Source organism: Sciurus carolinensis, chromosome 1 (genome assembly GCF_902686445.1).
Source record: "Sciurus carolinensis chromosome 1, mSciCar1.2, whole genome shotgun sequence".
Classification (NCBI taxonomy): Eukaryota; Metazoa; Chordata; class Mammalia; order Rodentia; family Sciuridae; genus Sciurus; species Sciurus carolinensis.
In genome coordinates, this window is record NC_062213.1 from 67,703,727 (window position 1) to 67,716,070 (window position 12,344).

The 12,344-nt window shown below is 33.1% G+C and overlaps 1 protein-coding gene across 7 annotated transcripts in view; it reads right to left on the reverse strand.

Annotated features, from left to right (window-relative positions):
- The window catches only part of Cspp1 (centrosome and spindle pole associated protein 1), a 126,009-nt gene that overhangs the window by 104,328 nt on the left and 9,337 nt on the right, over positions 1 to 12,344 (reverse strand). For 6 of the 7 annotated variants that reach the window (XM_047547476.1, XM_047547462.1, XM_047547448.1 and 3 more), the window contains exons 2-3: positions 6,471 to 6,579; positions 4,368 to 4,467 (exon numbers count right to left, since the gene is read on the reverse strand). In XM_047547476.1, the coding sequence (XP_047403432.1) occupies positions 4,368 to 4,467; positions 6,471 to 6,569 (199 nt within the window). In that variant the 5' untranslated portion in view covers positions 6,570 to 6,579. Of the gene's footprint in view, positions 1 to 4,367; positions 4,468 to 6,470; positions 6,580 to 11,774; positions 11,839 to 12,344 lie in introns of all 7 variants that reach the window. The other variant, XM_047547442.1, reaches the window with a different exon arrangement.

Consider the following 12,344-nt stretch of genomic DNA (forward strand, 5'->3'; position numbering starts at 1 on the left):
AGCATATAGTCATAAAACATTATGATGATGTTGGCAATAAGTATGTTACAGATTTCCTATTTGGGGATAAATTTCTTCTATTCCTAGTTTTTTTTAATTTTTTGATTTTTTTTAGTTGTAAATGGACACAATACCTTTATTTTATTTATTTATTTGCTTGTTTGTTTATTTATTCATTTATACATGGTGCTGAGGACTGAACCCAGTGCCTCACACATGCTAGGCAAGCACTTTACCACTGAGTCACAATGCCAGCCCTATTCCTAGTTTCTTGATCTCTTTTATCCTGAATGGGTACTAGATTTTGTCAAATGCTTTTCCTGGATCTACTGGGATGATCATGTTAACTCTATTAATTTGGTACATTACATTAATTGTCAGATGTTAAAACAGCTTGCATTCCTGGAATAAATCTCTTGACTACAATTAATAATTATTTTATACATTGCTAGATTCAACTTGTTGATATTTTGTTGAAGATGCTGACATATTTATGAGGAATATTGGTCTGTAGTATCTTTGTTATTCATGGTAGGTCTCTTGCACCTCACCTAATAATTCATGAGATAAGTCATAGTAAGGCGCTAGAAAGTTTATAAAGAGATGACACAGATGGGGGCCAGTCATGCCAAAAAGACCAACCATGTGATTAAAGGGTTGGTCCCTGAGTCATGTGACACCAGTGATATCTAAGGAGTGTAAGTGTGTTGGAGACTGAGTAAATGGCAATGATTCAACTAGGCCTACACAATTAAATCCCAACAAAAACTCTGGACAATGAAACTCAGGTTAGCTTAGTTGGCAATACACTGTATACTCTCATATACTGATAAGCCAGGAGGGTGATGTACCCCTAGGCCAACAGATAAATCATATTTGGATCCTCTCACACCTTGCCCTATGTGTCTCTCCCTTTGGCTAGTTCTGATTTGCATTCTTTGGGTTAAATATGATCCTAAGTACAGCACTTTCCTGAATTCTGTGAGTCATTCTAGTATATTATTGAACCTAAAGGGATGGTGGGTACCCCACATTTCTAGCCAGCTAGCCAAGAATTGGGTAACCTAGGGATCTCTGAACTTGTGGCTGGTATTGAAAGTGAGAGGATTGTGTGCTTAATCTATGAAATTTTGGTTCAACTCAAATGTATCAAAACTCATTGTAATTCTATCTCAGCTTCTCTTATAGGAGGTAAAATGGTAGAAGAGTGAGCTACATAGATAGCATTATCCCTGTATTTCAGTATCTGACAGAAATAAAGTTATAAAGTCATAAAAACATAGTATTACATGAGTTATATACTGTAAGCTATTGATATTATTTTCATTAGCTAAAATGAATATTTAGAATGTATATACTTCTGATTGCTATTATGCTCAATTATTCACTCTATCTACTATGGTGTCACAGAGCATTAAGGTCAATACATAATTTCCATCCTGACCTACAATAGGCCAGTTTTTTTTTTTTTAATGATTCCTAGATGAAACCACTTAAGGAAAACTCTCCATTGCCAAATTACATTTTTCCCAAAGTTAAAACCCATGTATTTGGCCTAATGTTAAAACCACAATTATTCAGGTTAGCAATGATTAGAATAAAAAAAAAAAAAAAAAGAGAGAAAGAGAGAGAGAGAGGTTAGCAACAAAATGCTTATAAAATCATAAAATCAAATTTCCTAGCAACTCAGAGAGCTGAGGTGGGAAGACTGCTTGAGCCTATGAGTTTGAAATCAGCCTGGTCAATAGAGCAAAATCCTGCCTCAAAAAAAAAAAAAAAAAAAAAAAAAGATCAAATAATATTTTATTATTTAATAAGATTCAATGTGAGTCAAAAATAATTATTTCAAATGATAATTTTTTAAAAATAGCATACCATGAAAATCAAATTCTACAAGGCCAAGAGAACAGACTTTATACTAGCAATAAGGACATTAATTCATTCATTCAAAACATCTTTTCTACTGAGCATAATGGCACAAACTTATAGTCCTAGCTACTCAGGAGGCTGAGGCAGGATGATTTCAAGTTCAAGGCCAGATAGAGAAACTGAGTAAGACCTTATTTCAAAATAAAAAACAAAAAGACTGGGAATGGCTGGGCACAGTGGCACACGCCTGTAACCCCAGCAGCTCAGGAAGCTCAGGCAGGAGGTCGCAAGTTCAAAGCCAGCCTCAGCAAAAATGAGGTATAAGCAATTCAGTGAGACTCTGTCTCTAAATAAAATACAAAATAGGGCTGGAGATGTGGCTCAATGGCCAAGTGCCCCTGAGTTCAATCCCCAGTACCACTACACCCTCTTAAAAAAAGAGAGAGAGAGAGTAAGAGAATGGCAGTGGGGGTTAAAGAAAAGTGAACTTATTTGAGATTTAGGCATTAGAATCAACTGAATTTGTATAATTTCTTGATGAACAGGACAGAGAAAGAGAGGAGTCAAGGATGACCTGGCAGTTTGCTAAAATGGAGAATAACAAAAAGTTGAAGAAGAGATGTAAACTAATTTTACATATGTTGATTTTTGAGTCCATGACATCCCACTAGAGATGTCCACTAGGAAATTAAATATATATTTCTACCTCAAGTTCATTATTGAAACTGGAGTTGGGATACAGATTTAGAAGTCATGAATACATGGTAAATAAAGTCCTATGAATGGATATAGTCACTTATACACTTAGCAGTGTATAAAGTATGACAAGTGCTTAGGTCAGAACCTTAAGTAACTCCAATTAAAGAACAGGCAGAGGTCACTGTCTTCAAGTTATACATTAAATTCTCCATATTTGTAAAAGTAATGATCAAAGAATAGTTTTTAGATTCCTCAGATAAATCTCGAAAACCAAAAAACTACCTTTAAAAAGATGTAAAAAGGACTGGGGAGATAGCTCAGTTGGTAGAGTGCTTGCCTTGCAAGCACAAGGCCCTGGGTTCGATCCCCAGCACCGCAAAAAAAACACAACAACGACAAAAAAAAAAAATAAAAATGGTTCATTTATATGTTGTTGTCTTTTCATATGTATTCAAATACTGTCCACACAACCTTTAAAGTTCATGTCAATTAGTAAAATAAGGAAACAAATAGTTCACGACAAGTCCCAAAGGCATAATAAAACCAAACTGGAATCCAAGAATTTCAAAGTGATTCTGTATGACCTTAGTGACCCTAAGTGCTTGAAAGAACATTCTATTAAACTTTTCTACATATTCTCTCTTAGAATAATCAAATACTGAGTTCATAAAAGTTTAGGAGCAGAAGTTAATCCAACTTATTTTATAGTTAAAATAAAGGACTTAGAGATTAAGGAACTTCACAGAAATATAATACTTTAATTCACTAAATCATGTATATTAGATAATAATTTGTAAGACTTAAAACTGAAAGAGTTATCTATATATCAGATCCTAAAAGTAGGGCATTCATTTTGAGCTGTTTTTCTGGTAGAGAGACAGAACATCAGCATCCAGTGACATATAAAGGCAAAGAAGCTATATTTAGGAAGAATATCTAAGGTTATGAAAAACAGTGCATATAAGAAAAATGCTTTTACCAAATAAATTCATCATATTTGGATTTTTGTAAAAAGTTTCAGTCATCATCAATAATTCACAAGATGCACTTTTAAAATATTCATATATCTTTTTTTTAAAAAAGTAGGGCTGGGGATATAGCTCAGTTCATAGAGTGCTTGCATGTCAAGCACAGGCCCTGGGTTCAATCCCCAGCACCACACACACACAAAAAAATTAAATTAAATTAAAAATTTAAAAAAAAACATATATATATACATATATATAACATATATAAACTATATATATATAAACATATATATATATATATATATATATATATATATATATATACCTACCAACGAGGCAAAAAGTATTTTTATACCAAACCATAATCAAAAGAATCAGTATGGCCACAGTATTAATATCTTTACAACCATAATAAGGTCATCAATAATTAAATGATGGTCTTTCATCAAACAACATTTTACATCCTTTAAGTATATTTCTTTGACTTTTAAACAAAAACAAGTCCACCATTTTTATTTCATTACAGTTTCCCTATTCTTCTCTCACACACAGAATTCCATTCAAATTTTTTGTTTGTAATTATGTATAAAACAAAAAAAACTTGCTACTATAATTTCCGTAAATTAAAACCAAGACAATATCACATAAAAAAGGTATAGGTTTCTCAGTATGAGTTATATTTCATATGTAGATCATGTTGTCACATGTAAGATTCCACAAAAGAAAGTTACCAAGATTCCAAAGAAATCTTTTTTTCTGACAAGACAAACCTCTTTCACAATTGCCTGCTAAGGATATATTAAAATGGGTTTAGCACATCTAGCAACATACCTAAGGAACTCCTGGTCTGTTGACTGTTGGGCGGTATGTTTTCCTTAGCCATGGAGATTAATATTTTACTATTTTCAGAAAGTTTCTCTGATGCCTTTCCCTGAACGAGACATAATATTTATAAATCAGTGGAGGCGGGGGCAGAAAACATAAAATTAATCAAAACTTATATTAAATGCCTTGACAAAATTACACAGTACATTGTAGAAGAAATTTAAGCATAAGACAAGAGACTAGCCAAAAGCATTTAAAAACTATAATAAATATCTGAATATTTAACTCATTCTCTTATTAACAAATATTCACTGAGTTCCTGTTAAATGCTAGGCATTGTGCAAGGCACTGACAATATATGAGTAAAAATAATACAAGAATAGCTGCCCTTGTAGAGCATAAACTATTGCGGAGACACATAAAGATAATACATAATTAGATTATGTGACATGTAAAGAGTGACAGGGAAAAGAGAAAATAGCAAGGTTAGGAGGTCCAGAAATGCTGTTTGAAGGACTACAAAGCCTCAATGAGCAGGTGGTTCATGAAGTGAGACTTAAAGATTATTATTTATATATTATTTAATATTAGCGATTATAATAAACCTGTATTAAAACCTATGTACTCCAAACTATGTAACTCCAAACACCATACACTAGCCCTCTGTACTAGAGAGTGATGAAGAAGATAGAATCTGGATTTGGATGAAGGTTTCAATCCTGCATCCCCCACTATGTGTACCTGGACAATTTAACTCCTTTGAGCTTCAATTTCTGGAAGTGTATAACAAAAAATTTCCCCCTACTTTACAGGGATGTTATTATTAAATTAAGTGAAATACATAGGGCTGGAGATGTAGCTCAGTGGCAGAGCACTTGTCTAGCATGTGCAAGCCCCTGGATTCAATCTCCAGTACCAACACCAAAAATAGTCCTTGTCATGACTGCCTGTTTGCTTGATAATGGCAGATTATGGAAGAAAGGCAACCTAGCATGATGGCTTAGAAAACAAGCACTGGAGTCAGGCTGCCACGGATCAAAGCCTATTCCACCAACCTTCATCATTTAATCTCATTACCATACTTTCCCATGTGTCAGTTCACTCATCTAGAAACTTAAAATAACAATATATGTCCTGTCCATAGTTAACACTCAAGACAATGAGTGTTACCAATGTAAGTAAAATTATAATCAGAGCGTCCAAAGTATTTATCATCTCAACCAGGATACCACTGTCCAGGAGAAATGCTAAGACACAGACAACAGGTAAGCCAGAAATCACTTGGGCAAACTACAATGTATGGTTTACTCTCACTAGAACAGAACATAGGGCACAGACTAATCTACATGCTATATCTTAATATTTACACATGAGAGATGATGCTATATCTGTCTAAATTAGTGCAATATTCTCAGAGCATAGCACAGTACCTAGCATAATCTCATTAAGCATTTGCTAAATGGATGAATCACTTTTTTACCAAAATGAGAAAAACTTAGAGAACTTTATAGAAAATGTATTCAGAAACAATCACTTTAACAAATTTATATTCTGAAAAGCAAATAGTACTAAGTAAACAACTCTAACAAACCACTGATGTACATTTCAAAGAAAATTGTTTTAATCAATTCATTAAATAATCTAACTTTTTTACTTAAAACAAGAACTTGCTTTTACATTTGGTTATATTCTGGAAGTTCTCTGTCCAAGAACTTATCTCCTAATCATCTTATGAAGCACGTAATTATTCATTAAAACTCACAACAAAAGAGAGGAGAAATACTGTGAGATATAAAATATCACAAAAGAAAAACAGCACTCAAAAATTACTGAAATCGAGGGCTGGGGAGATAGCTCAGTTGGTAAAGTGCTTGCCTTGCAAGCACAGGGCCCTGGGTTCGATCCTCAACACCGCAAAAAAAAAAAAAAAAAAATCACTGAAATCTTGCCTGGAGTCAGGCTCTCAGATTTAGAATGACACAGCATAACCAAATTAAAATAAGAAACAGAAGATTCTCACTCATAGAAGAAGATTTTTTGCATTTATACAGGTATAATCTAATCCTTAGAAACAATCTCAATAAAACATAAGAAAATTATTAATTTTACCTTCATTTCCATGTAAGGTGGATCACTTTCCAATTCTGCTTTGTCTTTGGCCAACTTGGCTTTTCTCTCTTCAATAAATTCATCCAAATTATCAGTCATTTTTCAGCTTCTGAAAAAAAAGAAGAAATAACAATTCTTCAAGGAGCATGACTATATTACAATATTTTTACTTTCTCACCATGCAGGCCTACAATCCTTAGTATTCAATCTCATTTATCAAATTGAAAACTTCAACCTTAAGCTTGATCATAAATTTGCCTGCCTGATTACTCTCCCAATTCTCCAGAAAAGCCTATGACATATTTTAAAATATCTGAAAATGAATAAAAAAGAAAATGAACCACCACCACCATCATCACAAAGACAAACAAAAACAAGAAAATTTTAATCCTTAAAGCACTTTTTTACCAAAAAATACCCAGATAATCTTTATCAGTTCTCTACTGGTAAAATTTTGCCCCACTTTCTTTAACTTCTGTTTGGTCCCAGTCATTTTCTCTATACAATTTTTTCTAAAATTATTCAGAGGGTGAATTACGTTTAGCATAGTCCTTTGCTCCTAAACTCTCCAGTGTGTATTTCTTAAGAATTAGGTCAGGGCTGGAGATGTACCTCAGCAGTAAAGCACCTGCCTAGCATCTTTAGTTCCATTCCTAGCACAACACACACACACACACACACACACACACACGCCAGGTCTACTGGCACAAGCCTGTAATCTCAGCTACTAAGGAGGCTGAGGCAGTAGCATCACCAAGTTCAAGGCTAGACTTGGCAATTCAGATCCTGTCTCAAAATAAAAAATAAAAAGGGCTGGGAATGTAGCTTAGTGGTAAAGCACCCCTGGGTTCAGTCCCCAGTACAGAAAAAAAAAAAAAAAAAAAAAACTTAAAAAAAGATAAAATTGGGTTATCTTCTTCCATAGCCTCAACATAATTTACTAACTTCAGAAACAATAATTGTTTTAAAAGTCTAATCTACTATACATATTTCAATTTTGTCAAGCGGTACAATAAGGCCTTTACAGCATATTTTTCTTTTTCTAGTTCAGGTAATTCATTTCATTGTCACGCCTCCTTAGCCTTCTTTAATTTGAATCATCTTTACAACCTTCCTATGTCTCTCATAACATTAATACTTTTTAATATATAACCATCCACTATCCACCTTTTTAAATAGAACATTCCTCATCTGAGGTTTGCCTGACATTTCTTCATGACTAAATTCAAGTTATACACTCTCCACAGGAATACTACTTAAGAGGTGATGTGTCTTTCTCAAGATGTCACCAGTAACCAACACATACATACTTGCCCCTCACTAATGAGATTGACTTAATCACCTTGGACAAGATGTTGTATGATTTCTGTACAACTGCTCCCTTGTAATAATAAGCAGTCTATGAGGGAATACTTTTATACCATGCAAATATCCTACTCCTGATCAAAATTTTCCCCTAGATTTAGATTAGTGATTCTCGACTGACCCAATTTTTTTCCTGTATGGCTGCAAAAGGTTAATTTTCTAATTCTGCCACTTCCTGCACATTTATTTACCATTCACTTATCATTCCAGTATAATCAAAAGTCCTTCTCTCGTCTCATTCATTTGGTTTATCATCAGTGTGGAATCATGAATTCCTTTTTTTAATAAGCCCTAGCATTGTTTTTAAGTTCATAAGCTGCTGTCTTAACTGATAATTTATATATCATAAAATTCACATTTTAGTGCATAATTCCAATAACTTTAAATTCATATAGTTGTTCAAGTAACACCACAAACATGTTTTATGTTTCTACCACCCCAAGAAGCTCCTCCATTCTTCTTTGCAATCAACCCTCACTCCTACCCCCAACACAGGAAACTATCTCTTCCTCTATAGTTTTGATTAATCTGGAAATTCCATACAAAATGATCATGTAGAATATGCAGTCTTTGTGTCTAGCTTCTTTCACTTAGTGTTTATGAGATTCACCTTTGTAGTATCTATCTTGAATAGTTTGTTGTTTTTTATTAAGTCATAGTCCATTGTATAGAAATATCACACTATACAATATCTAAGCAGAAATATTAGTAATTTAGAGAAACAAATTCACCTGTTGCTGGATATCTAAGTTGTTTCCATATTTTGGCTATTTGTGAAAAAATGCTGTTATGAAAACTCATGTACAAGTTTTTATGTGAACATGTTTTCAATTTTTTTCTACATACATACACAGAATTTCTGGGTCACATGAACTGTTTAACATTTTGAGGAATGACTAAACTGTTCCTTAAAGCATAGTGGTTATATCATTTTAAATTCCAATAAGCCATATACAATGGTTGCAATTTCTACATCTTCACCAAGGCTTATTACTTTCACTATTTTTGATCTTAGTCATTCTATTGAGTAGACAGTAATATGTATATGTAGTTTTAATTTGAATTTAATTACTTTACATGTGTTTATTTGCCATTCATATATCCACATATATAATCACTGGGACCGTATCCACTCAAATCTTCTGCTCATTTTTGTAATTAGGTTGTTTTATTATTAATGAGTTACAAGATTTCTTTTCATATACTGAGTATAAGTTCATTATCAAACATGTTTTGTAAACATTTTCTCACTGTCTATAATCTGTTAAGTCTTCTTAATGATACCTTAACAGCTAAAGTGTTTAATTTTTATCAAGTCCAATTTATGAAATTTTTTCAATTTTTAATTAATTCATTGTGTCTTTATGTCATAGCTATGATTTCTTTACCCAACCCAAGATCACAGGTTTTTCTGTTTTAGAATTTTTTTTTACAGTTTTCTCTTAAACTCTATGAGTCATTTAAATTTAATTTTTGCAAACTGGAAGGGTCAAAGTTTAATATCTGGGTTTGTTTTTGGGGGGAATACCAGGGATTGAACACAGGGACACTCTATGACTGAGCTATACTCAGAGTCCTCCCTGACCCACCCCCACCTTTATTTTTTATTTTTTTTTTTTTTTGGGAGACAGAGTCTAAGTTGACAAGGCTGGCCTTGAACTTGCAATTCTCCCGCCTTAGCCTCCCAAATCACAGGGATTACAGGCCTGGTCATCATGCCTGTTTCAAGGTTTGATTTTTTAAGATTCAATTTTTTTTTCTGAATGAATATAAATTATTCCAGTACCATTTTTTGAAAAGACTACCTTCCTCATTGAAACTACAATTTTTCTAAAACTGTTTTCCAAATATCCATCAAATTTAGTGGTTAATTAGATATATGACCAAAAAAGAATCACTAATGATGACAAGGTTTCAGCCTGGAAACAAAATATACATGGAATCCTGGACAAAAATAAGTCAGAACAAGGTAGCTGGTTTGGAAAAGTGTGCCTTACATTTGTTAAGTTGAACCCAGTAAAAGTGCTAATGGAAATTTCTAGCAGAAAGTTAAAAATTCAAGCTCCAAATTCAAGGAAATGAACCACAGAAGAAATGTTTACTTAGGAATTAACTATTTTACTGGGCTGGGGGTGTAGCTCAGTGGTAGAGTGACTTCTTAGTATGTGTGAGGCCTGGGTTTGATCCCTAGCACCACCACCACAACAAAGAGTTAACTATTTTGGGGCTGGGGAGATAGCTCAGTCGGTAGAGTGCTTGCCTTGCAAGCACAAGGCCCTGGGTTTGATCCCCAGCACCCAAAAAAAAAAAAAAAAAGAGTTAACTATTTTAAAGAGTTAAATCAGCTATTTTTAAGACCCTTGTAAATGACCAAAGGCACTAAAAAAGAGAAATAACAAAACAGAACAAAATGCTGGGCAATGTTCACTTAAGGAGGTAACAGAAGAACTGAAGCTGTAAAAAACTGTAGAAATGGAATAATTAGGAGGATATAGAGAAAACTCAGTCAACATATTTAGCAAAGGGAAAAAGAGATACAAGAACTGATAAAAACAATACTGAAAGCTAGAAAATTAAAGGAAAAAAGTATCTAATGAATTTAATATTTGAGGGACAATGATAATTTGTAAAAAGGTAGAAAACCGAGTTTTACCAAAAAGAAATGAACTTTTACCAATAAAATATGTAATGCAAACTTCAAACTTCATGCCATGATTTACTTCCAAAAAGAATACTTTTTTTTTTTTTTTTTGGGGGGGGTGGTGTACTGGGAATTGAACCCAGGCTCTTTACCACTGAATTAATATCCTCAGCCCTTTCTATTTTTTGTTTTGACACTGGGTCTCACTAAATTGCTTAGGGTCTGTGCTAAATTGCTGAGGCTGTCCTCAAACCTGTGATCCTCCTGTCTCAGCCTCCTTAGTCACTGAGATTACAGGTGTACACCACTGTAACTGACAAAAATAATAATTTTAAAATATAATTTTACCAAAATATATTCCAAACTAAGTTATTGTTCATTTGCTAATAGTCACAAAAGACTTACTAGATTTTTTAGAACAGCTCAGCAGCAAAAAAATTTTCATGTCAAAAAATCACTTCCTTTTTTTTTTTTTTTTTTTTCTTTTTTGTACTAGGGATTGACCCAAGGGCACTTAACCACTGTGCTACATCCCCTACATCCCCAGTCCTTTTTTATATTTTATTTAGAGACTGGGTCTCAATGAGTTGCTTAGTGCCTCACTAAGTTGCTAAGGCTGGCTTTCAACTTGAGATCCTCCTGCCTCAGTCTCCCAAGTTGCTGGGATTACAGGTGTGCACCACCACAACCGGCAAAAAAAAAAAAAAAAAAATTCTCTTCTGAAATCCTAATTTTCCTAAATATCTTCCATCTGATAGAAATAAAAGACAATGAATACACTTTGCTATAAGATTTTATACAATATCTAAGCAGAAATATTAGTAATTTAGAGAAACAAAGTAACAAGATTCTCACACTGAACTCTAATTGGTTTTCATACCAACCCTATAAGCAATTATTAATTAATTAAACAATTAATTTAGCATGTTCATTTATATGTCTTTTAACCAGAATTTGAAACATCTCTCTTGAACTCAAAATACTTATTTTCTTTACTATAATGTAATACCCATTATTACAAATTCTATAACTGAGTGTAAATAACAGTAATCACAATAATAAAACTTTTAAACAATGGTAGTGAGTATAGTATATGACATAACTAAAATGCAAAATTTACCAGCAATGTAAGTATGTTTTTAATTATTTCCAACTTGGTCCTAACTTGATTAGATTACATCTTTAATATTAAATTGAAAAAAATCAAAGAGGTTAATAAGTTTTCTCTTGTTAATTATCTACAGCTAAAGACCACCAGGATCACTATTATATTTAAATAAGCTGGATTAACTACTTACCATACTGAGAATTGCAAAAAAACACACACCATAAGCAACACCTGGGTATCTGTGTAAGCAGGTACTAAAAAAGACACATGATTGAGGTTTGCATTAGAGTGATTTGCAGGAAGATTTAAAGAAGCAGAGCTCTGTTGTCAGGAAGTGGGAGTAATTCTATAATTGAACATGTTAATAACACTTAACTATACATTAGGCTAAAGCTGTAACTGACTTTAAAAAAAAAAAGCTAAAGTCATTTCTATCAGCTAAGAGAAGGGATGTTTTTGATGTTTTGTGGCTAGGACAATGTTCATGTTTTATCTGTTTGGATATGGAATATTTGTTTTTGTCTTGAACCATCATAGGCACAGAGAGGTCTTATCTGATGTCAATGTTCTGTACAATTGTATATCTTTAACAGAAGCACACCAAGTTACTTTTAAGTACCAGACCAGTTCCTAGCAACACTAACACCTAGGCAATACAATTGACCAACTTCTAGCTGTTGATGACTACCTAAGAGCATGTAACAACTTACATAAAACTACTTCAACTATAAAATTTATTCCTAAATTACTTAGTGAATAA